Genomic DNA, 25900 nt, shown 5'->3' on the forward strand with positions numbered 1-25900 from the left:
AGATTACAAGGAATCTGTACTTGGGTGTTCCTGCTGAAACTAGTTAAATGCTTGTGCTAGATTAAAGGTCTGCGCCACTAATACAAGAGTTCAGTTAGAGGTCAGCCAGTGTTACTGAGATTACTTTGACCAAGGCACTTAACCCTAGATGATTGATCCTGCGCAGTTACCTGGTTACTTGTCATTAAACTAACTTGCAGCAGACTTATTGCATGAACTCCAGGTCCTGCTGAAACAACCTGAGATTAAGTGTCCAGCTCAAGGGCACAGATTTAATAGGGAATATCAATCAGTACATTTACAGTACATGGATTTTTGAAAGTAATTTGAACTATTTGAGTTTAACTAAACTATTTTTAAGATCATGATTTAATCTGACTCAAATCATACCAGATTATTTTTTCTTTATATTATATATTATATATTTTTTATCTAAAACACTCCCAAATCATGATTGTCATGAGAACCAAAATTATATCTGTTTTCCAAGGGAGTTATCAAAATAAAGTGAATTTAAGCTTGAAATAAGAAGTAAATTTGCCTTGTAGGGTTAGAAAAATAAAATAATTGACCTTTTACCTTAATTTTTTTATTCCCAATTTAAGCATAAACTAAAAAAGCCATACTACTCATTTTATGTAATTTCGCTTCAAGTAAATATATCTTGATTGAATTAATTTTTTTATATTTGTTCAAGACAAAAATACTGGGTGAGAAATTCCCTATGCATTGTAGATAAACCTTGTCTAGCATTATAAGTGGACTTCAGGTGGAAAAAACTGAACACTACTTACTTTTAATTTGGTTGTGTTCACAGAGCTTACTGTCTCCAGTGGCATTTGGATTTGGCTGTGAGTATTTGCCCTGTTTGAAGAGCAGGGAGTGGGCATCCAATGGAATAACCTCTTCTCCAGCCCAATGGAAGAAGACAACTACAACCTCACACCTGCCTCATCCTCATGTACTTTGATGCCTTCCTGTATGGGGTCATGACCTGGTACATTGAGGCTGTGTTCCCAGGGCAGTATGGCATTCCCAGGCCATGGTACTTCCCTTTCAGTAAATCCTACTGGTTTGGAGAGAGCAACACAAAAAATACTGCCGTTCATGGAAAGAAGGGCAATGCTGGAGGTAAGAAGTTTTTATAAGTGATACTCCAATATTAAAATTCTGAACTGATGATTGTTTTCACATTATGGCCGATTACTGACTATAAAGCTAATTTTATGCTATTTTTAAAAAGGCAGGTTAGTGTCAGTTTAGATCTTTGAATTTGTTTACTATATATAATCTTCAATACAATTGATTAATTATTTTTTGTGTTGTTGTTGTTGTTTTTTTAAAGCCGTCTGCATTGAAGAGGAACCCACTCACCTTGAATTGGGAGTTTACATTAAGAATCTTGTGAAGGTCTACCGTCATGGCAAAAAGCTAGCAGTCGATGGGTTGACACTTGGCTTCTATGAGGGGCAAATAACTTCTTTCCTAGGTCACAATGGAGCTGGAAAAACCACCACCATGTACGTTTAAATTTCACTTTATATTCACCCTAGATTTGTCACTTTCATAGTAGAATGGTTTCTGAAGGATCATATGGATTGGAGTAATGGCTGCTTAAACTGAGTTTTTTCTTTTTTTTGGTTACAATATCTAACCCACCAATTTGCCTTCATTGTTTTAGGTCTATCCTAACTGGCCTATTCCCTCCGACCTCTGGCACTGCATATATCATGGGCAAAGATATTCGCTCAGAGCTCAGTTCCATTAGACGGAGTCTCGGAGTGTGTCCACAACACAACGTCCTCTTCAGCATGTAAGTGCTTTAATTCAAAAACAACACAAGTCACACACTAGTTGATGTTAAGATTGTATAGTTCTGTGGATTCTGATCTACCTGTCATATTTCAGGTTGACAGTAGAGGAGCACATCTGGTTCTACGCCCGTCTGAAGGGTCTGTCTGAAGAGGATGTGAAGGCTGAGACGGAGCAGATTCTGACTGATACTGGCCTTCCACACAAACGCAAGTCCAGGACCAGCCAGCTGTCAGGTCAGTGCCATTACAGCCTCTGAAATTATGATTTGATGGTTGTTTGATTTGTTGCAAACTGACATTTTTGTGCTCCTCAGGTGGTATGCAGAGGAAACTCTCGGTAGCCCTTGCTTTTGTTGGAGGGTCAAAGGTTGTCATTTTGGACGAGCCCACTGCTGGTGTGGACCCATATGCTCGAAGAGGCATCTGGGACCTTCTTCTGAAGTATCGTACAGGTAACTACTCCATTTGTTTTGTATTTAAAAACAAAGAAAATTTCCATTAGATCTTATTGAATCTATTATTTTTAAAATAATTAATTATGAAGACTGGGTATTTCTTAGGTCGGACTATCCTCCTTTCTACCCATCATATGGATGAAGCAGATATTCTGGGCGATCGTATTGCTATCATCTCCCATGGAAAGCTTTGTTGTGTGGGCTCTTCGCTCTTTCTTAAGACTCAACTTGGAACTGGTTACTATCTTACCTTGGTGAAGAAAAACACTGAGCCTTCTCTCAGCTCATGCAGGAACTCGAGCAGCACTGTGTCCTTTGTTAAGAAAGTAAGTGCACTTCAGTTTGCAAAAACACTCGATGAGCACATTGATTTGTTGTTTCGCTTATAAGCTCATTGTTTTTTAGGATGACAATGCATCTGAGAGCAGTTCGGATGCTGGTCTAGGTAGTGATCAAGAGAGCGAGGCCGCCACTGCGATAGGTAAGACACCACCTGACCTCATACTTTCAAATGATGAATAACTTTTCAATTCCTGAGATTAAAACTGAATCTTCACTAAAGTTTCCAATATGTCCTGCAGGAACTACATGGCCTGAATCTCCTGTTGTTCCTGTTGATGTAGACCTCATCTCCAGTCTAATCCTGAAGCACGTTCCTGCTTCTCGCATGGTGGAAGACCTCGGTCATGAGATCACATATGTGTTGCCGTACGAGTCTGCCAAAGATGGTGCTTTCGTTGAGCTCTTCCATGACCTGGATGATCGGCTCGCTGACCTTGGCATTTCCAGCTATGGTATCTCAGATACTACACTTGAAGAGGTACTGTATGCGCAGCTTGTCTTGGCTTTCATCTGTCAACAAATAGCTGTAGGATGTCAGCTATGATTTTATTACTACATATGCAAGTTACTAATCATCTTTCTTGGGTGTCTTTATAGATTTTCCTTAAGGTGGCAGAGGACAGTGGAGTTGACGCTGAAATCATCTCAGGTAAATTTGTACCTCACTATTAGCGCTCTAGTAATCTGAATAAGCAGTACATAGACAAAAATCCAGAAAAGATCTCATCTTGTATTTTTTATTTTTTTAGATGGAACTGTGCCAGTTCCCAGACATAGACGACACGCATTTGGTGCTGACCACCAGAGCTGCCTCAAACCACTAACCGAAGATGATGACAGCAACGAATCTGACGTTGATCCAGGTAAACCTTAAAAGCCCTACAACATCTATAATACTGTATCTTTACAGTAGAGTCAGCCATAATATTCCTGTTGATGTATTTGATCACCAGAATCAAAAGAAACAGACTATTTGAGCGTTTCCAATGGGAAAGGGTCATATCAAGTGAAAGGCTGGAGTTTGAAGAGGCAGCAGTTTGTGGCTTTACTGTGGAAGAGATTTCTGTATGCTCGCCGCTCAAGGAAAGGCTTCTTTGCACAGGTAGGAATGGGAAATATAGTCAGTAAAAAATAAACCTAGTCTCCATTTACCAAAAGCATCATAAGACTAAGGAGATGAAAGAAACTGCCAATGGTTTCTACGAATCCCAAATATATTGAAAGCCTAAGTATATCGTAGACACTGTTAGTGCCAGTGGTTTCTTTGATTCCCCAAAACAATGTAAGCCTAAATAGATTGTATACACTATTGGTGGCAATGCTTTCTTTCACAATCCAATTAGATCATAGAGACTACCGATGCCAGTGGTTTCTATAATCTAGTTAGGCTTATGCTATTTTGGGGATACACATCCCATGTCAGTACAGTTCAGTTTTGATCACCTCACTTTGATTCTCTTTGCAGATTGTTCTTCCCGCTGTGTTTGTGTGCATTGCTCTGGTATTCAGTCTTATTGTGCCACCATTCGGAAAATATCCCAGCCTGGCTCTCAATCCCTGGATGTATGAAGAACAGTTCACATTTATCAGGTATGACAAGGATGTTCTACTCAACATTTAGTTGAAATAATTGCATGGAACCACTGAAATTAAATACAAGTGTATTTTCATTGCAGTGATGATGCTCCACATGATGTAAGCACACAAAAGTTACTCAGCGCTTTATTAGATGATCCTGGCTTTGGAACACGATGCATGGAAGGAGAACCAATTCCGTAAGTATCTTTTTTTCCGTATGTATTAAACCTTTATTTCTTTAACAGCTAATATTTTTAATTTAAGAAAAAACTAAGCTTGTCGTCTCCCTTGGTTTTAGTGATGCTCCCTGTACAATGGGCGATGAGGAATGGTCTACACAAGAAGTGTCAGAAAGCGTGATGGAAATTTTCACGTCAACAAACTGGACCATGGACAACCCATCACCTGCTTGTGAATGCAGCTGTAATGGCAAAAAGAAGATGCTTCCAGAATGCCCTGCTGGTGCAGGTGGACTGCCACCTCCTCAGATTAAGATGAGTGAAACTGACACCCTCCAGAACCTGACGGGACGAAACATCTCAGACTATCTCGTGAAGACCTATGCACAGATCATTGGGAAAAGGTATGGCCTGATAGTCTATCCACATGAAATGAAGTAGTTCAGTATAGAGTCATTCAACACATTAACAGACTGTTTCTTTCATAGCTTAAAAAACAAGATATGGGTGAATGAATTCAGATATGGAGGATTTTCATTGGGAGCTAGAAGCACTCAGGTACTTCCTCCTGCTGAAGAGATCGACGACGCCATCTCCAGAGTCAGGGAAATCTTCCAACTGGGGAAGGTAAGTCGAAACGTTGACTCTTAGGAAATTAATCAGATATTTCTCCGGAATTGTGCATTAAGTATTTCTTCTTATCCTACGATTGTAGGACTCAGGATCAGCGGCCGACCGTTTTTTAAAAAGCCTGTCTGGCTTCATCAATGGGCTGGACACTAAGAATAATGTCAAGGTGAGTCACAACTGGATGACTGCTATTTTTAAACCCATTATAGACATTCTAGTGAACTTGAAATGATCTTTATTGACATTTTTTTCCAGATATGGTTCAATAACAAGGGCTGGCACAGTATTGGAGCCTTCCTCAATGTAATGAACAATGGTATCTTGCGTGCCAACTTACAACCTGGCAGAGACCCCCATCAGTTTGGCATCACTGCGTTTAACCATCCGCTCAATCTGACCAAGGAACAGCTTTCTCAAGTGGCCCTGTAAGCATTGAAACTGAATGAATGCAGTTTAAATAACGTTAAGCAAATTGTTCATGTGGGTCTAATCTCTGAACCCTGATTCTTGGGATTTCAGAATGACCACCTCAGTGGACGTGCTGGTTTCCATCTGTGTGATCTTCGCCATGTCCTTCGTCCCCGCCAGCTTCGTTGTCTTCCTCATTCAGGAGCGAGTGAATAAGGCCAAGCACATGCAGTTTATCAGCGGAGTGCAGCCATACCTCTACTGGCTGGCCAACTTTCTCTGGGATATGGTAAGTGTTTGATTTCACTTTCAAATCTCATAATACACCACTCACCTACTTGGCTGCTGACCCAAAATCTCTAATGCACATTTCTGCCTGTTTTTGGTACAGTGCAATTATGTAGTTCCTGCTACTCTGGTGATCCTGATCTTTGTGTGCTTTCAACAAAAAGCCTACGTCTCTGCAACCAACCTGCCTGTTCTTGCCCTTCTACTGCTTCTTTATGGGTAAGACAGACAGATCCACTTAACCGATAATTCCAGTAAGGAAATAGACAGTCTGATCCCTAGATATTGCTGTGGTCCTACATGGGGCCTCTGTAAATATCTGCAGTGAAAGAGCCCACCCTCGTATAGATAATACACTCTGTTCCGCAGATATGTAAAAACCCCTCTGGGGTCCCAAATGGGATTATACATTATACTTTCCAAAGTCAAAAGAGCCCACAACCTGGGAATCTTCCTTAGTGAAAAGAGCCCACCCTCATGTCTCTGTGATATAATAGTATCTAGATACACTTGGGGCCTGACATGGGACCTCAATACAAAGCCAATTTGCACATATAACATTTTCTCTGATAATAAATACTTATTCTTGTCTCTCTTCAGATGGTCCATCACTCCTCTTATGTATCCGGCTTCATTCCTCTTCAAAATCCCCAGCACTGCTTATGTGGTGCTCACTAGTGTCAATATCCTGATTGGGATCAATGGCAGCGTGTCCACTTTTGTCATGGACTTATTTGGAAGTAATGTAAGAAATGTGTTTTTTGGTTTCATCCTAATGCAGTCTTACGATTTGCTATTCTTAGCAGTAATTCTCAAGCACACAACATGATTTCTAATGCGGCTCATCCTCTGCTGCAGGAGGTTGGTGGCCTAAATGACATCCTGAAGAACGTTTTGCTCATCTTCCCGCATTTCTGCCTGGGTCGAGGTCTCATCGACATGGTGAAGAATCAGGCCATGGCTGATGCCCTGGAGAGATTTGGTAAGATTAGCTTGCTCCACTTAAAATTGTATAGGATAGTTCAACCGGAAATGAACATTTTCATTAATTTCTCACCCTCATGTCGTTCCAAACCCGTAAGACCTTCATTCATCTTTGAAACAGATATTTCTGATGAATTCTGAGAGCTCTCTGACCCTACCATTGACAGCAAGGATCCTAACACGATCAAGGCTCAGAAACATAGCAAAGACATTATTAAAATAATCCATGTGACATCAGTGGTTTAACCATCATTTTACAAAGCTACAAAGATATTTTTTGTGCGCAAAGAAACAAAAATAATGACCAATTTATTCAACAATTCATGCAATGTATGTATATGGATATGCTGTTTACTTTTCAGATCAAAGCGTAAACAATGTAAACAGCGTATTTGCATACGGTGCTGCTGACGCAGAACAGCAAATGTTGTTTACGTATGTTATACTATCCAAAATGGTGCTATAGGGAGGAGGAGATGAGTTGTTGAATTAAGTATTTTTTTTTCTTTACACACAAAAAGTGTACTTGTAGCTTCATAAAATTATGGTTGAACCACTGATGTCACATTTTTCTGAGCCTTGATATTGTCTATGGGAGAGTCAGAGAGCTCTCAGAATTCATCAAAAATACTATCCCTTTAAATTTTTTTGACAAAGATTCCATGAATAAGAGCAAAGAAGTTCAGAGTTTGACCTCATCAGCTTGATCTATGTCTACTGTCTACTAAGGGTCATTATTATAGATGCTGAATGTTCTCTTACTTTGCATTAGGTGAGAACCGTTTCCGTTCTCCATTGGAGTGGGACATGGTGGGCAAGAATCTTTTTGCTATGGCTGTGGAAGGATTGGTTTTCTTCATCATCACAGTCCTTATCCAGTACCGTTTTTTCTTTAAACCCAAGTAAGCAACATCACAACACGACTTTCTGAAACAAATTACATTTATATGAAATGCTAATGAAATTATGGATAAGAAGATTTAAGAAGATGTTTTAATCATTTTCCACAGGTCTTTAAGTGCCAAGTTGACTCCGATTGGAGAGGAAGATGAGGATGTGGCCAGAGAGAGGCAGAGAATCATGAGTGGAGCTGGACAGGGAGACATTCTTGAACTCAGACAACTCACTAAGGTCTGCCGAAATCCTCTGCTGATGATCACAGACATCAACTTTAGTTTTTCAAATTTAGTCAAATAAATGGGGCCCTCATCATTATGTCATCCTTGTCTTTTTCAGGTGTACAAGCGGAAACAGAAGCCCGCTGTCGATCGTCTGTGTGTTGGCATTCCTCCAGGAGAGGTAATTGATGACAGCTGGCTCATGATCAGCCTCATCCGAATGAGTCACGTCTAGTGTAAGACCACAAACTTTTCTTTCCTCCTTCTTTCAGTGTTTTGGTCTGCTTGGTGTCAACGGAGCTGGAAAGACAAGTACTTTTAAAATGCTGACTGGAGACTCTGTGGTCACTAAAGGAGAAGCATTCTTGGCTGGGAAAAGGTATGGACAGTAAAATACATTTAGTTATTAAATTAGAACAGATGGTACTTCCTTATAGCAACTTAGTCTGTTATAAACACATAGGTCATAGGTTAATCCTAAAATTCTGTGAGTGTGAATGCATTGTTTGATGACCTTGCTCTTTCTCAATTCTAGTATACTCCGAGAAATAGATGAAGTACATCAGAACATGGGCTACTGCCCTCAGTTTGATGCCATCAATGATCTGCTGACAGGACGGGAACACCTGGAATTCTATGCCATCTTGCGCGGTGTACCCGAGAATCAAGTTTGTGAGGTGAGCAGAGTATATGAACTAAAATGAGTTTTTAAACAGTGATTTGTTATCATTTTATTATTTGAATATAATTGTAGTTATATTTTAATATAATTTCAAGGTATGTGAGATTTAGGGTGAATCATATAGGTCCCTGTCATATTTAACCCCAAATAAAAAATAAACCCTGAAATTGTACATGCTCCAAAAAATAAAATGAGACCTATTTTGTCACATTTGACATGTATAATTTAACAAGTAGGTGCTTGCACCATCATATTGTTCATTTAAAAAATAAATAAATAAAAGCATTTAGACAGACTTAAAGGTATGCTGATTGAATTAAAAAATAATTGTACAAAATATAAAAATACTGTATTTCAGTAATAATTTCCACTGACAATACATTGAATTACAAAAATATATATATATTGCATAAATGTTTTGCATTTTGACCATTAACCACATTTCCCCATAATTCTCATCTCATTATTGTCATGCATAAAAATTATTTATACAGCCTTCAACTTATGCTGATTTAAACTTAAAATACACAAAAAATATGAAAAAGGGAAAACATTTATATATTATAGTAATGATAAATCACAATTAAGAACAAACTGAATTCCAAAAAATAGGATATACATACATACAGTATATATATATATATATATATATATACAATGTTTTCTTTGTTTTTTATAATAATATAATATAATATAATAAATTCCTTGATTTTACGTTAAATGTGACCTGGTTTTGTGAGATTAACCCTAATAGGAACTATTAATATGTTGTTTCTTGGGCAGGTGGCGGAGTGGGGTATCCGTAAACTAGGCCTCGTGAAGTACGTGGATAAGAAAGCAGGAAGCTACAGTGGTGGCAACATGCGCAAACTCTCCACCGCCATATCACTCATTGGAGCCCCACCAGTGGTCTTCCTGGTATGTGCATCTCCTCAAACACACACACTCACACACACACGTATACACAAAGACACTTACACAACTGGCTCGATGTCTTATGCCTCCCAGGGTGAATGTCTGCAAAAGAATCAACAAAAACAACATTAGTCTAGATCAAATGACCACTGTTTGGTTATTCTCTCAGCTGGTTTTCCTGCTCTGGTTGTATAAGAAGTTCAAGACTATGACACCCCCAGAGCTAAACTACCCTGACCTCTTTAGCCTTTGCTTTCAGAGAGGCCTCACAATGGGTTGATTACACAAAGATCACATGAGCACACTTGATAGCCAGCAAGCCTGTTTCGGTTCACTTGAGTGTGCGATACACTTGTGAAGAAAAGATGGTGTAGCTAATCAGTGTGTGTTTCCTGTTGAATCATGGTCGAATCTGAGCCTGGCTGTGCTTTTGGTTACAGGATGAGCCCACCACTGGAATGGACCCCAAAGCACGACGAGCACTGTGGAACTGCATCCACAGTGTCATCAAAGAGGGACGCTCTGTCGTACTTACCTCACACAGGTACATTCACCACAGTCAAAGTTTATTCACTTAAATTGAACACTAACAGTCAGCTAAAGTTATAGACAAGGACGTTAAGTGAGCTAATGCTAGACAGCTACACTGGCAGCGTTAATGATAGTATTGTTTTCCTCTAAAATCTCCATGTCTTCTTAGTTTAGCTTCAATTTATGCTAAGCTTAGACTTTCATCTATCACTAGAGGGCAGTATTTAATCGGTTTTCTTCCACACTAACCTGTGTTCTGTTCACTCTTTAGTATGGAGGAATGTGAAGCGCTGTGCACCAGGATGGCCATCATGGTGAACGGCAGGTTCCGATGTCTGGGTAGCGTCCAGCACCTGAAGAACAGGTAAGATCCTGAATAATAGAGTGCAGCGACCGGGTTCTAGAAGCAAGAATCTCATTCATTTCCTGCATTGGGGAATTGGTTTTCAAAAATGTGTAGACAGACCTAATGTGTGCTGTGAGGTTGTTAGTCGATCATCTATGCTTTGTTGAGTTCGTCAGTTCAAACTGTTCGTTTTTTAAAATTGTGTGTAACTATGGAATTCTTGTGGAAAAACTACATTACCCATGATTCTGCAAAAGAAATCTCTACCAATCAGAGAGCAGCAACAAATCTATAGCTTTATATTTGTCATTTTAATCAATTTTGTCATTACCAATGCTTCATGAGATTGTAGTTCTTTCCCTCATTGAAATCATTAAGTACACAGCCTTTTCGTCCAAATTTCATAGATTTTTTGACCCTAAATGAAAGTTTTTGATTCACCTTGTAGGTGGATGGTTTGGTTCATGCTATATTTAAGCTATTAAAGGTATAGTGTGTTAATTCTGCACATTAGCGGCGTCATTTAATTGCAAAAATATTGACTCAAATCAAGAACATTTAACATAAAGCATACATTACTTTTTACATATGTAGGAGGGTTTTGATGCATATATATATGTATGTGACATCACTTGCTCCTCTTCCTGCAGATTTGGCGATGGGTACACCATAATTCTGAAGGTTGCGGGCCCAGATCCTGACCTGCAGCCGGTGATGAAGTTCATTGAGAGCGAGCTGCCAGGAAGCACCCTGAAAGAAAAACACAGAAACATGCTGCAATACCAGCTTCCCTCGTCCCTCACCTCCCTCGCTCACATCTTCAGCATCCTCGCTAAGAACAAAGAGTTTCTCAGGATAGAAGACTACTCTGTGTCCCAAACCACTCTGGACCAGGTGAGGGGGCATTTCCAACCCTAAAATATAACTGGCACATTTCTGATTAGGGTTTATGTACTGGGGACAAGAGGAAGTTAACCTGCTAACTGTCACCCCGTCCCGTATACGGGACGCCTACGTTGACTATACTATATTACAATCAAATCTAATCTAATCTTGACAAACTATATATCGTTGGAAAGGTCTAAGACTCCCAAATATATATTTTACCAATATTTTTTGTAAAAAAAAGAGTGCACCCTCAGAAATCTACATTACAAAAGGAGTTTTGACCTTTTTTAAAAAATAAGACTTCCTCGTTGCCTTTTTCTCTATCACATTTTAGAAATCATCAGAAGTTATATAACATAAAATCTCAAAATTCATCCTTCAAAACCCATTTTAAAATCAGACATTGCATTACCATGTAAATGGCACATCAAAATCATGTTACAAAGTGTTTTCAGTCATGAATTTGGGTTTGTATCATACACATTCAAGTCTATCTTCAAAAACGTGAGTGACAGTTAACAGGTTAAACAACAGTCAACTGTTGAAAGGATAGTCATCATTTACAGACAGAATTTTTATTTCTTGGTGGACTGTCCTTTTGGGACATGGCATATGATAAGTATTCATTAAAGACAGCAAAAAATTGGTACTACAACAACGTAGTATAATTAACTAAAACTTAAGCCATTAAAAACCTTTGTATTACTTAAAATGAAATAAACGCTAACTGAAATGAAATGCATTTAAAATATATATATATATTTATTTTAGCTAATTGCCAAGGCAGCATTTTTTCATGTTAAAGCTTAACATGATGTACTACAATAACTAAAAGAAAAACTTAAATAAAAATAAATAAATATCTTAAAAGTTTGTGGAAGAATATAAAATATTAAAGTTACTACTAAAATATGGCAAAAGCCCCACAAAACCATGAAAAGTTTAACTAATTAAAATTGCTAAAGAATCAAAATATTAATAAAAACACAAAAGATTATCTCAATGCTTAGAAAATAACATTGATTCACAACACATTTAATTCCCATAGTATTAAAAGTGAATGTTTGGCAGTAAATAATGTTAAATAATTATTGGATAAAATTACTTTTTCAGCAGAAAAGTTAGATATTTTTACATTTTGATTTAAAATTAGGAAAATTACAACAATTTAAAAACTTTTTTGTAAAAAAAAAGTTTTATATAAATGTCTGCCTTTAAATCTCATAAACTAGTATAGTATTTAGTATATAATAATATTTATTATGTTTCTTTTTTTTTATCTTGTTGTGATTACTAAATACTCTTCTTCCCAATCATCAGGTATTTGTTAACTTTGCCATGGACCAGAGTGACGATCACTCAGACAGCTCCATTCATCGTAAAGACACAGCAATCAACATGGCCCTCCTGAGCCCTCTGTCTGCTAAAGAGAACACGGAGAAGCCAGTAGAAAGCTTTGTGTGAGCCGGAGACTCTCTTTACACTACATGCTAACTGAAACCAGTGGATTCCACATATTTCACAATGTTTCTGTGGCCTTTGAGTTGCGGTCTGCCGTTCTGACCTCTGTCTGAAGATAAACGTCTTCACCGGTCAGCAGAGAACCAGATACTGCAGCTGAGACACTCAATGCAAGTCAATGCAAAAAGAAATTAAAAAGACTTCCCTCGTGTTTCTAGCCTGGCTGAATCCAAACCAAGTTAGTCACAGTGTTAAAAACTTGAAGCCAAAATTTCTGGACAGACTCTATTTTGTGCAGTCGTCGACAGAGATCGATTTTCATCGTGCAAGATAATCGGCTCGATGGAATATACCAATGATCGATAATTCAGGGTCAGTGTATTTGTATTTTATTTTTTATTAAGACTAGAAGACTGGGAATCACATGCTGAAGAATCAGAATCGTTTGTGTGGCCCAGGGCTGAACTGCAAAACTGGAAACTGTACTATGTTAAAATGATTTTGTCCTTGATATGTCTTTATTTATAAACAAGCAATTGTTTTAGGTGTTTTAAATAGTCAGAAGGGGCATTATTTTATAGGCTGTTCTATCCAAGAGTGCCTCATGTTATCTTAATACTTGTCTTTGTGCATGGGCGAAACAAAAAAGTGATTGACTTCGTAGTAAAAAAAAAAGATATATATATATATATATATATAAAAGAAAGTTTATACAACTAAGCTTTTGGGTTACAATATGTAACATACCTCGACTGACAAGGGACATCCTAGTGGATGCTCCAGGAGTCACATGAACAACTTCGAAGGAAATCATTTAAAACATACCATTTATGTGCCTTCTTTCATATAAGGGCATCTGGTCTGCCCTTCATTGGATCTCTGGACAATTAAATTCAGAAATCAATAAACAACACTGATTCCAGCTGTATAACATAGCTGTTCATTACAGTAAGTGTGATCTCTGTCCATACATTGGATTGTTAAATCAGTATTTTGGATCTCATTGGGATTGGTGACAGCGTTGTCCGCCTTTCATCCAAGCACTTTACTTGCTGTGTTAATTGGAATTTATTTAAAGTCAAAATGTGTTAATCTTTTTGCACTGGATTCTCCACAGACAATGTTTTTGCTGTTTGTCATTTACGGTTTAGTATTGGTTTGGGTTCGACCAAAACCACAGAACAACAACAACAACAAAAAAACCTTCAAGGAAAAAAACGTTTTAGTGCCACAGTGATGTTCCTCATTTAATACCTGTTTACATTTCAAATTTATGGCTGTGGATTGTATGTTACTCGCTTTGTACACTTACTGTATTTAGACAATTAAATGACAATTCTACAACCCTAACACTGTTTGATCTGTGACGTTCAACAGATGGTTTGTTTTCAGCGTCAGACTGCTTAAAATGTAACCAAAAGAAGCTATTGATGAAAAAATGCACATTTTGACATTTCTGACTTTGATATGTAAGCATTTATTTAGAAACAGAATGACATTGTGAAACACTGTGCAGTAGCTTGAAGACAGAAGTCTTACTGTGATGCAAAGCATTATTTTGAATCACAAACATTATTTGACCATCAGCAGAAACTTGCTAGAATTTAATCGGTTTATCAGTTCACTGATCTCATGCACTGCATAAATACAAATTTCCTCTACATTTACATAAGTCTGGAGTCAAAGCATGAACCCATTTTATTTCATTGGTGAGAAAGCGCAGGGGAACATGAGTTTGTTCTTCTGTGATACCAGGTACACCGCACTTTCCCTTACTGCAAAAAAATAGAAAATACAAACAGTAAAATAGAAATACATAATTTTTCAGAGACAGAAATTCCCAGAATGCTCTGATAATAATGGTATGATAATGTCCTGTGTAATGAGTTATATTTAAGATTGACCTGCCGCCACCACTCTGGCGTCTTCATGAGATGTACGCCGTATCGATGCCCGCTCGTCTGCACTCTCATACCACCATAAAACATGCACTGTGCATGGAAATAACAGAACATAAATATATATATATATATATATATATATATATATATATATAAAGCTCACCAAGGCTGTATTTATTTGATCAAACATGCAGTAATATTGAGAAACAATTGCTATTAAATAGTTCTGTATTTAAAAATGTAATTTATTCCTGTAATGTTAAAGGGTTAGTTCACCCAAAAATCTTAATTATGTAATTAATAACTCACCCTCATGTCGTTCCAAACCCGTAAGACCTCAGTTCATCTTCTGAACACAGTTTAAGATATTTTAGATTTAGTCCGAGAGCTCTCAGTCCCTCCATTGAAACTGTATGTACGGTATAATGTCCATGTCCAGAAAGGCAAGAAAAACATCATCAAGTAGTCCATGTGACATCAGAGGGTCAGTTAGAATATTTTGAAGCATCGACAATACATTTTGGTCCAAAAATAGCAAAAACTACAAATTTATGCAACCGGTTCTTGACTCGTGAATGAGTCATTATCTGGCTCGGCACGGTGTTCATCTTCAGTTCTCTCTTCACAGTAGTTCAGTCAATGTAGTGTTTGAGTGCATGCATTACTCCGGGATATTGGTTTGTTTGAACTCAGAGGGAGTGTCAGTCACATTAAACAAGTTAACAGCTTAAGTCATTTGTGGATTAATGCGTATTAGAGATGCGAACCGTTTAAAACGATTCAGTTCAATTTGGTGAATTGGTTCAAAAAGATCCGGTTACATCGAATGATTCGTTCGTGAACCAGATATGACAAACTGCTTTGTTTTTAACTCGCTCACAACAGACACGGAAGAGAAGACAATGCTGAATAAAGTCGTAGTTTTTGCTATTTTTGGACCAAAATGCATTTTCGATGCTTCAAAAAATTCTAACCGACCCTCTGATGTCACATGGACTACTTTGAAGATGTTTTTCGTACTTTTCTGGACATGGACAGTAAACCGTACACACAGCTTCAATGGAGGGACTGATCTAAAATCTTAAACTGTGTTCAGAAGATGAATGGAGGTCTTACGGGTTTGGAACGACATGAGGGTGAGTTATGGGCTAGTTGCATATCTCCGCCATCTTGGATTTCCGGTCTTGCGAGAGTGTGCGTAAATATTTCCGGTTGTGCTAAACGCCAGTGCAGAGAACCAGAGAAATTCAAATATTACCTTCTATATATATTTACAGGATTTATAATATCACTTCAAATGCAAATAAGATTTACACTGCTATTATTACTATTCTATAAATGTTAACTGAGCCAATGCATTTGAAACTGTGTATGTTTGGGTCCGGTGAATGAATTAAATACACTATTGTTCCTATACTGTTCACGAAATGAAAATTGAACTCATGGTGTGTACACACAGATACATAATTTATTTTAACATTATACAAATTATGTAAATGTAAAAATTACTTATTTATCGAAAATGTTTGTATTACATTGATTGTTATTTTTTTGTTTAATGAAATGTTCACCTTGTAAGACATGGGCTGTGATTTATCTTCACATTTCTCAATTGTGCACATACATTAGTTTGTTTTTCATCATCATTTACACAACAAATTTTATTATTTGAGATAGTCAACTTTGCATCAAACATTTTGAAATGAAAAAAAAAGGGCTATAAAATAATAAAACTAACACATGACTAATTTTAATAATTGTTTTATCTGAAGAATTTGTAACAAAATACATGCGCTGCTTATAGACAAAATTATTTATGCTACAGATATTTTAAAAAAACAGATAAACATTGATAAAAACACACATGAATGCAAACAGCGATCTTTTAATTAATGCAAACCTACCATAAGAGCATTACGTTAAATTTTACAAAGTTATAAAGTTAATAAAACATACATACTTTATTAGAAATATCTGTCTCGTTTGACAGTCAGAAGCCTTATGATCTTATAGATAACAGTCAGAACAAAATCAGCTCTCCGAAAATGTAAAGTATTGCATATTTGAGTGGTTTGTGTTTGAAAAGAAGAAATCCCTGTGGACTGATTAACCTGAAGCTGACTCTGATCTGCATAATCAACAGAAGGATAAAACAATCTCTGCGTTGTATCTTGATTAATTTCCACACAGAGGTACGCAAAAATTTAGGGAGGAAGTTTCCTCGTGTCTTTGATATACCACTATTCGCTGTTAAATTTGAAAAACATGAATTATATCCATCTAGCCAAGTTTCGTATGTAAGTTTCCCTTACAGTCAATGCGTGTGTCGCAGGACCGGAAATAAGTATGCACACACTCGCGTCGCTGAAGCTCACCGGCGCCATCTTGTGCACCTAGCCCATTAATGACATCATTTTGATTTTTGTGTGAACTATCCCTTTAACACTGAATTTTGATTCACTATGAACTGATATAGCAATTATTCCAAGATTATTTCATGAATATAAATATTTTTTTACATTATGAATGTCTGTACCGTTGTCTACTTCGTAGACTAAAAGTGCCCCCCCCCCCCAAAAAAAACAAACAAACATACACTCACCTTGATTGAGCGGTCCAAATTCAGAGTGAAAAACCCCAACTGCGTGGGCATATCGTGACCCGGTGCGGATGCCCACTGCTGCCTGAAACGCCTTGCCCCACACCGCAGGACCGCCTGGCTTCATCTGGAAGGTGGACAGCTCGAAAACTCCTGCAAATAAACAAGATTTAAAATAAAAAGCCAATTAGATAATTTTGCCTAGAATATTTGAAATCTGTGCAACTTTGTTTTGTTAATAATTTATGAATTTGTATGCAGAATTATAATGACAGAAAGGGGACTATTTGGGAAACCTCTTTGAAAACAATCATTATGATCAATGTATAAGTTTTTTTTTTTATTTGATTATGTTTATATCACCCATAGTACCATGCGAGCATGCACTGGTAGCCCTCTGAAAATCAGTGTATGAATGTTAATGCACATAGTTGTCACCTCCATCTTTGGGTGGCTTCTGAACTTTGCTCCATGGTACGAGGTACAACACCTCATTATCCTGAGAGCTCAGCATGGGCAGCGCTTTAGAGATGTACTGCTCAATCCAGTTGGGGTCTTGAGCCAGGGCTGCCCGCACAGATGCACGCTGAGCATAGCTGTCTAAACACCATCACAATAAAAACAGAAAGAAGTGTTTCTTATAGAGTAGCAAGTGAGCTGCATTGTGCTTTTAGACATTTTAAATAAAATGCATATTATCTTAGTAAGATTACTTGTTAACTAAGAATGTTTAAAATTATTATACCTCATTTGTGTTATGGACATTTTGACCTGGAGAGGATTTTATTTTTCATGAAAATGCAAGTTAATGTTATCACATTAGACTAAAAATGACTGGTCACAAAGGGTATAAAAACCTCCCACCAATATTTTTGTACTTTTTATTTTTCCATCTTGCATAACTGTGCTGTTCCCAATCAAAACTTCCAGACTACAAAAAATGCTTGTAATTTTTTTGTCTTGTTCTTTCAGTTAGTACATTTTTTGTTTTACTTTTCTGGAACGGATCAATTGTAGGCCTCATTGATCTGAACTCAGTTTCTGAGTGTGAAAAAAAATCCTTGTGGTCATTTTGAGATTACTCACTTAAAAAACTGGGGTGCATAATCTGAAAAAAAAATTTTTGATCCACAATTTGGTGATAATATAGCATAATGAGAGATTAACATTAGTTTTTTTAGTAATATTTGACCAGGGAAAGAATTGCCAGCACAGCACAAGTGTTTTAAATAAGTAGTAATGTGGGACACCTCCCAACCACTAGAATTTAAGAGTAAGGCTCCCTAGAAGAGAAATGTTTTGTTGCATTTTCCTTATTTATGAATCCTATAAACTTTTTAAAAGCATAGATTAAACATTGAAGAATTCAGTCATTCTCACCATACTTCCAGATGTGGAAAACCTGATTAAGACCTCCATATTCCACACTCCAGTATCCAACGAGCTCTGAGTGGGCTGTCCGCAGGTGGATCTTCTCATTGGTCAGTTTGAGGAAGGCAGCGTTGAGATGTGGCTGGATGTAATAGGTGCGGAACTCATAGAAGGTTCCGTTCTGCTGCTGAGGTCCAGTGGAGATCCATGCCTTGGGCTGCTTGGGAAATGGAAAACAAACTGCTAGTGTCACCATGTGGTCATTACTGGAACGGTTCAACTTCGATACAAGATCTACACTTGTCTGAATATATATGAACCATGAGATCACATAAAACTGACTCAAAGAAAACACAGCTCCAGGCTTCTGCTTCTTTTTTATTTCAATTTCCTAGGATTTTTTAAGGCAACGGCCCCTCATTCTAAACAATGAGTGGATTTTAAAAACCTTGAAACTAACATGTGATGTTTAAGATAAAATGTACAAATGTTTACATTCTACAGGCTTAGACAAGTCAATTTCCACTGAAGTACAAAGGCCTGGAAATTATGTCCCTTTATCCTGTATATATGATATACAGCATTTAATAACTCCATGCAAGGACATGTTAAAAACTGAACAGCTAGACACACTGTGTATAAATATAGAAGGGTCAAAAAATGTCAGACCACATTGGGAATTCATTTTCTTTTGGACCTTTAAAGATGAAAATGAAAGAAGAAAGAAAATGTGTTTTTGCATTTATTTGCATTATAAATCAATCTTGTGAACTCCACTAAAGGTCAGGTTTTCCTAATTTTCACTAGATATTCTTTGGATCTTTCTCAAATCATGCTGTTGAACAAGGACATTAGGTTTGACAAATGTTTGGAGCTCATGTAGCTCTGCTGCTGCCGTGAAGAGTCATATTAAGACATTTCAACTTTTCACAGAAACTGTAATGCTCATGATCTATTTAGTTATACATTTTTGTAGTAGAATGTAAAATATAAGCAATTTTACCAGTAGCCTGGAACATTTGGAACTCACTTATTAATATATGCATTAAAAATATGGTCCTTTTTAATAAAACACATTGTGTCTATGAAACACTTCTGCGATTATTCCATGCTTTTGCAACCCATGACCCTGCCAAGGTCTTAACAAACAATGTAACAATGGAGTTACATGATCATATGACTACAGTGGTGGGGCGTCCTCTGACACACCTCCAAAAACTATCGTTTGTCTTTTAATTCAGTGCCATTAAAAAGTAACACAGGTTCAGAATCATACAATTGTTCTGTAAAGAAAACCTGAACTGTTGAATGTGAGCCATTTCCCCATGTGTAAATCTATGATTAAACTCACCGTAGGTCGGCTTTTCACAGACAAACAGTGTTCTGCGTGACGTGACGCGTTCCGGAAAAAAGCGCGTAATTGTATCATTTTATCAGTTTGTCTCTGAACAGTACCTTCAGCGTGATTGACAAGTCAGACGAGACGTGCAGGACTGAACGAAGTTCACTGTCACTACGGAAGCCGGAAAGTACCAATGCACAAATTCGCTGTATAAAATCAGCTCTTGTGCAATATGTAAATGTATTTTAGTGAGTTGTTTTTATTTATTTATTTATTTATGTTGTTGTTATCAACCTTAAATGTATTACATTTATTAAAAAACGTACAGCATAAGGAAAGAGGTTCTCGCGTTAGATGTTTCTGACGTAAACAAATACTAATCTACAAATACAAATGCAGTTTGCCTTAAAAATGCTAGAATTTTTTTTTCATAGCATTTAAAAACATCACAATATGCAGAATCTTTATTTATTTATTGCAGGACACACACACAAGGACATATTAAATTTACAGCTTTCAAACTCCAAAACACATTAAAAATCCATAAAAGTATCAATACGATGATCTGTGATTTTTTTAAGTTAATATAAGTTATTAAAACGATTGACCACCAAAAACAACAATTGTCATAATTTACTCACCATTCCAAACCTGTATGCACTTCTTTCATCAATCATTATTATTATTATTATTATTATTTTGATCAATTTTCAATGTATTAAGTTATTCAAAGATAGCCTGTTTGGGGGGGGAGGGGGTATTCAACAATTATATAATAATAATTGTAGTTTAAAAAAAATTATGTAGAATATAGTACCTTATATTTGAATACTTACTTGCTTTAATTACTTGATTTATTTTTGGTTAAATTTGCCAGAATTTCTGTTTTGTTTTGGGCCATATTTTGACTCTACCTCTATAGCTCTATATAATTGTTAAAATCGGGAGTTCCATTTTGCACTTTTTCATAAGAATTAAAAATGATATTTCAGAAATTTTCAAGACGTGGTTCTCTTTTGCTAGACATATGCATTTTTAAGTTCAAAGTGTTTATCAATCCAATATTCACTGCTAAATTATGTAGTGAAATTTTACATTACATAATTATTGTTAACTGCATTCCATGTTTGTGGAATTCCATTCATTTCACTTTGGGGCCAATAAACAGGGACACACCTCCCAGCCAGACCTGTTTTGAGGGATATTATACAGACCAATGCATTTTGGATTGTGCTCAGCAATTTTTGGACAGACTGGAATGTTTATCCCTTAATAAAGAGAGAGACAATAGAGAGGCTCTGTTCTCAGTGTTGTTGATGGTGGGTAGGTGGGGCAGAGAGCCATGAAAATATCAGCTCCTCTCCTCCTCCTCCTCACTTTCAAACTATATGTGGCTGGGCATCAACAATACAATACTCATAAACGAGCTGGAAGTCATTAGAGTTCTTTCATTTAAGTATGACTGGAACAGCAGTGGTTCTGATGAACCTGCTCCTCATCCTCTCTGTAGGTAGGTCACTCCTATTGGAATTTTTAAAAAGCACTGCTATTATTTGAATCATTTATGTGTGTCATTTGCAATTTACTACAGAATTATTGCAATGAGATTAATCCGACAGTACACATTTTTTCAGGTGCAGAGGATAAATCAAGACTCCACCGCAGGGTAAGTCCATTTATGCACTAAAACTCAGAACAAACACCTATTAGAAGATGATTTATGATGCAGAACTATGCATTGTGTATGTTTTTTTTTTTATCTGACAGCCTGCGTGTGGGGCTTTGAGTGTCAATCAAGCATGCCCTCTCAACTATTCTCCCGTATGTGGTAATGATGGCATCACATACGTCAATGAATGCACCCTGTGTGTGCAGAGAATGTAAGTCCATTGATTTGCTTCTGTTTGTGTGGGATAACAGCATTACTGTACGGATTTTGCTGTTAGTTAGTAAGAGTTATGGAACGGATGCTGGGATTTTGAATCACTGAAAGGGTTTTTGTTTTTTAGGCACACTAATGCAGACATTTTGATTGTGAAAGACGAACAATGCTGAGGTGGAGGACCTTATGAAATCAACGCTTTGCTTTTCATATCTATGTTTGTTTAAGAGTGTTGTTTGCTATGGTCATCTAGGGGATGTGATCAGTATACCTATAAACAGTGGATGTGTGAACACCTAGCAAATGATAAAATTAAAAATATTAGCACTAAAAGTGTCAGTTTTATCACATCTCAGTGACTTTGAGTGAATAGCGTTTCATTTTCTAAGTCTTTTTAAGTCTTTAAGATATCATGATACTGTCTTTCTTTAAAATATGTATTTCTATAATATAAATGTATTCCTTTATTTCTGAAGGAGCTTGCTTTGAGTGCAATGTTTTAGGAGTGAAGATTTGGAGTTACCGCTTATTTTTCTAAATATAACAAAATATAACAAAAATGGAAATGTGACATGATAACAGATGACAAACAGTGGGAAGACAAGCATTTATACATTTACCCTTTTTTGCTAATAAAATAAACATACTTGGCCAAACAAATGTAAGACTGACCAGCTTCACTTTGTTTTACTTTTCTTTGCATGATCTTTTAACTCTCTTCAAAATTACCAAGGAAACATCTCATTCTATTAAAAATTGAATTTGTGGATTTGTGTCAGATGCAAGTCATTACGTTTTTTAAATCTTCTAAAGCAACGGATGTTTCGTAAACTGTGTGGCGGAACAACATTTTCAGAACTGTATTTGTTTGAGGGACTCTATAAGGTGACGTACCAATACAATGACCGCTTACCGTCTATGCCGCTTACGCACATGTTTTCATACTACATACTTCCGGGTGAAGAATAATATTTTGTAAACAGCATAGTGTTGAATATGTAAAAATACAACGCGTTTTATGATAAACACTCGTTGGAGTTCATCACGAGATAAGAAAATAAACATTTGATTAATGACAGCAATCCGGTTACGCCTCACACATTTTCAGAACTAACAGCATGATTTAAGTTAAACATATTAAATAACTCGTATTTTTCCTGAATATCCTTATGCTAAGACTGTTATCGATCAACTTTAGAGGACTTGCAGACCACAAGACACCCTTAAATCGTAATTTCAGTACATCATCTGGCATGGCCAAAAGCAAATTTGAATACGTGAGAAACTTTGAGCTCGACGATACATGTTTGAGAAACTGTTACATTGTGGTTCGGCTAGATGGACGCAACTTCCACAAGTAAGTGCTTCTGTATACCTAAAAAATGCTATTGCAGTCTTGTGTTTTCACAATTTAGAGGAGTGATGACTGAAGTGATTTTCAAAGTGATCTTTTTGATTCCAGGTTTTCTGAGCAGCATAACTTCATGAAACCCAATGATAACCGAGCTCTGGGTTTGATGAGCCTCAGTGCCCGTTCAGTCATGGAAGAGCTGGAAGACATCACTATAGCCTATGGACAGAGTGATGAGTTCAGCTTTGTGTTCAAAAGATCCACCACTTGGTTCAAAAGAAGGGCCAGGTACAATGCTGTAAATAAAGACATTGACAGAATCTGCATTAGTTACCATTATTATCTTAATGGAAAACACCACAGCTGGAAGTGAAGTGAAGTTGTGCAGTGTTATGCTTTCTAGGAAACTCACCCATTAAATATTTTCGTTTCTCTCTACAGTAAACTAATGACCCATGTGACGTCCCAGTTTTCCTCTAGCTTTGTTTACTACTGGAAGGAGTATTTTGGGGAGCAGCCGCTACTGTACCCCCCCAGCTTTGATGGCAGGGTGGTTCTGTATCCGAGCAATCGTAACCTAAGAGACTATCTAAGCTGGAGACAGGCAGATTGTAAGTGAATGTATTTTGTAAATGGATTAAGTTATAAAATGTGTTTGACTGTAACATGCTTAAAACTGTATAATAGAATGAAGTAGAATCATTGTTGACTTTAGCTTTTTCCTGTGATTGTACTTTTTTAATGACAAGCCTTTGATTGTTAATATGGTTGTTGTATTAACATGTTTGCTTGTAATGGAGCATGAATGTACACACATTATATATTTTTATAACAAATATATTGTTTTATTTTGAGTATGCATTAAAATATAAATGCAAAATAAAATCCATTCTTTTTAGGGGTCTTAGAAATTAACATCTAGCTATAGAGACTATTTCAATATATAACAATGGATTTAGAATAGTTTCAGAATTGCACATTTTTTTGTAAATTTCACATTTGTTATTTCTATACAGGTCACATTAACAATTTGTACAACACAACATTTTGGACGCTGGTTCAGAAAGGTGGACTGACCAAAATACAAGCTGAGGAGAGACTTAGTGTATGATCAATTAAAGTATTATTTGTTTATTTGAGGTTTTTTTTAATGTTTGTTCTGATTTGTTTTCTTTTCTAGACCAGTTATCATATAGATTTGGTTCGAGAATCTGGATTGAGAGTGCTTGTCACTAATGTAATATGACCATCACAGTTTATAAAAGCAGACTAGGTTTTGTCTGTCTTTTAGGAATATTATCCAATAAACATATAACCAGATACATAATCAGTTCTTAATTACCAATATAATACATACATGTCTAATTGTGCCTTAAAATATTTTATTTTTCTATGTAAGTTTAATTAAACACACCTACTTTCAGTAGTTATTTTGTCTGTTCACATTACATAACTGTAATGAAGAAACTAAATGTTGCATGATTTTTCCCATACACAGGGAACACAAGCGGCAGATAAGAATGAGATCTTGTTTTCTGAGTTCAGTATCAATTACAATGATGAATCCCCAATGCACAAAAAAGGCACAACTTTAATATGGGAAAAGGTAAGCTGCAGTTGCAAAAATAATTCTTTAAATTATCTATTATTTTAAGTGAAAATTGTATTTCTCAAATTCTTTACTTTTAGGTGAATGAAACCACAACTAAATGGATCAAGAAGCAAGATGAAGGAGAGACAGAAATGAATGTAACCCGGATAAGAAAGCAGGTCACAAGTCATTCCTCTGATATCATTGGAGATCAGTTCTGGGAAGAACATCCAGACATTCTGGAAAGCGACCAGTGTTGATCACATGGTTGAAAGACTGTACCACACCAAATGCAAGTTGATTTTTCTCTTTGGTATTTAATAAAAAAAATCAAAAACTCTACTTTGTGTTTTATAGTTTTTATAGTTTGGAGGAAAAGCAGCAGAATGAAGGGGGTTGTTGCCATGTTATTTTCCCCTCTTAAGATTCCTAGAAGAGATAAGGAATAACACAAGGATCGTATTCTCTCCTGCAGGGATGAGCATCTGTTTCGCCTCACCCCCTACTGTTTCCTTTCTGTGTGGAGATGACTTTAAAAAGTCAGTTTTTTTCTCAAGCCAAATTTCAGTGTCATTACATATCCTGTACGATGGGGCACATTTAATGAAATGAAAATTAAATAATTACTTTAAGAAATATTTCAGGTTACACTTAGGCCACAGCATTTGTGGCATAATGCTGATTACAACAACAATTACTTCGATTATTGACCCCTTTTCTTTAAAAAAAGGAAGAGGAAAAAATTAATTAAATTATAATAAAGTTTTGGTGACAGTTTTATGGTCGAAGTAAAATGTCCAATGGCCAATTTCCGGGTGATTTCAAATAAAAAATGTGAATGTTATAATTCCATAAAAGCACATAAAAATTGTGCGTTGTTTAAAAAACTGTTCAAGTTGAGCTCAATCCACAGCAAGAGTTGTAATGTAATGTTGAAGCTTTAACAGTTCTTTAACAGCGTGTGCTCGGCAGGTCCTTCCTGTACTTTGATGTCAGTCGCAATTAGATGAAGTCACAGAATTATTGCTCACACAGCATGTAGTCTGGTCACAAAATCTCTCTCTCCTTATCTGTGCTTCCAGTTTTAATGAATCACTGCAAGCACCAACATCTCCCTTCTACTCTACTCTTTCTGCTAGCTGTTTTGAAGCCAAGGTGTATATTATTACACACAGTGTTGTGTGTAGTGTGTAATATGGTATCCCTGACCTTGTTTCGTGCTTAACTTATGACAGCAAATATAC

The 25900-nt window shown here is 36.7% G+C and overlaps 3 protein-coding genes and 1 pseudogene across 4 annotated transcripts; 3 read left to right on the top strand and 1 right to left on the bottom strand.

The window, feature by feature from the left end:
- The first annotated feature begins 817 nt into the window (after positions 1 to 817).
- On the top strand, positions 818 to 13310 carry LOC113078449 (ATP-binding cassette sub-family A member 1-like; annotated as a pseudogene).
- Positions 13311 to 14072: 762 nt separating this feature from the next.
- On the bottom strand, positions 14073 to 19997 carry LOC113078448 (protein NipSnap homolog 3A-like). Of its 2 annotated transcripts, none has more exons than XM_026250763.1 (6): positions 19842 to 19997; positions 18500 to 18707; positions 17558 to 17719; positions 17123 to 17272; positions 14524 to 14610; positions 14073 to 14394 (listed from the first exon to the last, which is right to left on the bottom strand). In XM_026250763.1, the coding sequence occupies exons 1-6, from the start codon at positions 19917 to 19919 to the stop codon at positions 14318 to 14320; spliced, it is 762 nt and encodes a 253-aa protein (XP_026106548.1). In that variant the 5' UTR covers positions 19920 to 19997; the 3' UTR covers positions 14073 to 14317. The 2 variants fall into 2 exon arrangements, with proteins under 2 accessions (XP_026106548.1, XP_026106547.1); XM_026250762.1 differs by having other exon boundaries at positions 18500 to 18710; positions 19842 to 19991.
- Positions 19998 to 21279: 1282 nt separating this feature from the next.
- LOC113078453 (probable pancreatic secretory proteinase inhibitor) lies at positions 21280 to 22069 on the top strand. Its single transcript, XM_026250767.1, has 4 exons — positions 21280 to 21342; positions 21467 to 21498; positions 21600 to 21712; positions 21842 to 22069. Exons 1-4 carry the CDS (start codon positions 21291 to 21293, stop codon positions 21885 to 21887), a joined length of 243 nt encoding a protein of 80 aa, XP_026106552.1. The 5' UTR covers positions 21280 to 21290; the 3' UTR covers positions 21888 to 22069.
- Positions 22070 to 22609: 540 nt separating this feature from the next.
- LOC113078452 (probable tRNA(His) guanylyltransferase) lies at positions 22610 to 24969 on the top strand. The gene is made up of 6 exons (XM_026250766.1): positions 22610 to 23071; positions 23177 to 23353; positions 23507 to 23676; positions 24082 to 24170; positions 24564 to 24671; positions 24755 to 24969. Exons 1-6 carry the CDS (start codon positions 22884 to 22886, stop codon positions 24914 to 24916), a joined length of 894 nt encoding a protein of 297 aa, XP_026106551.1. The 5' UTR covers positions 22610 to 22883; the 3' UTR covers positions 24917 to 24969.
- The last annotated feature ends 931 nt before the right edge of the window (positions 24970 to 25900 follow it).

This window comes from Carassius auratus, unplaced genomic scaffold (assembly GCF_003368295.1).
Source record: "Carassius auratus strain Wakin unplaced genomic scaffold, ASM336829v1 scaf_tig00025751, whole genome shotgun sequence".
Classification (NCBI taxonomy): domain Eukaryota; kingdom Metazoa; phylum Chordata; class Actinopteri; order Cypriniformes; family Cyprinidae; genus Carassius; species Carassius auratus.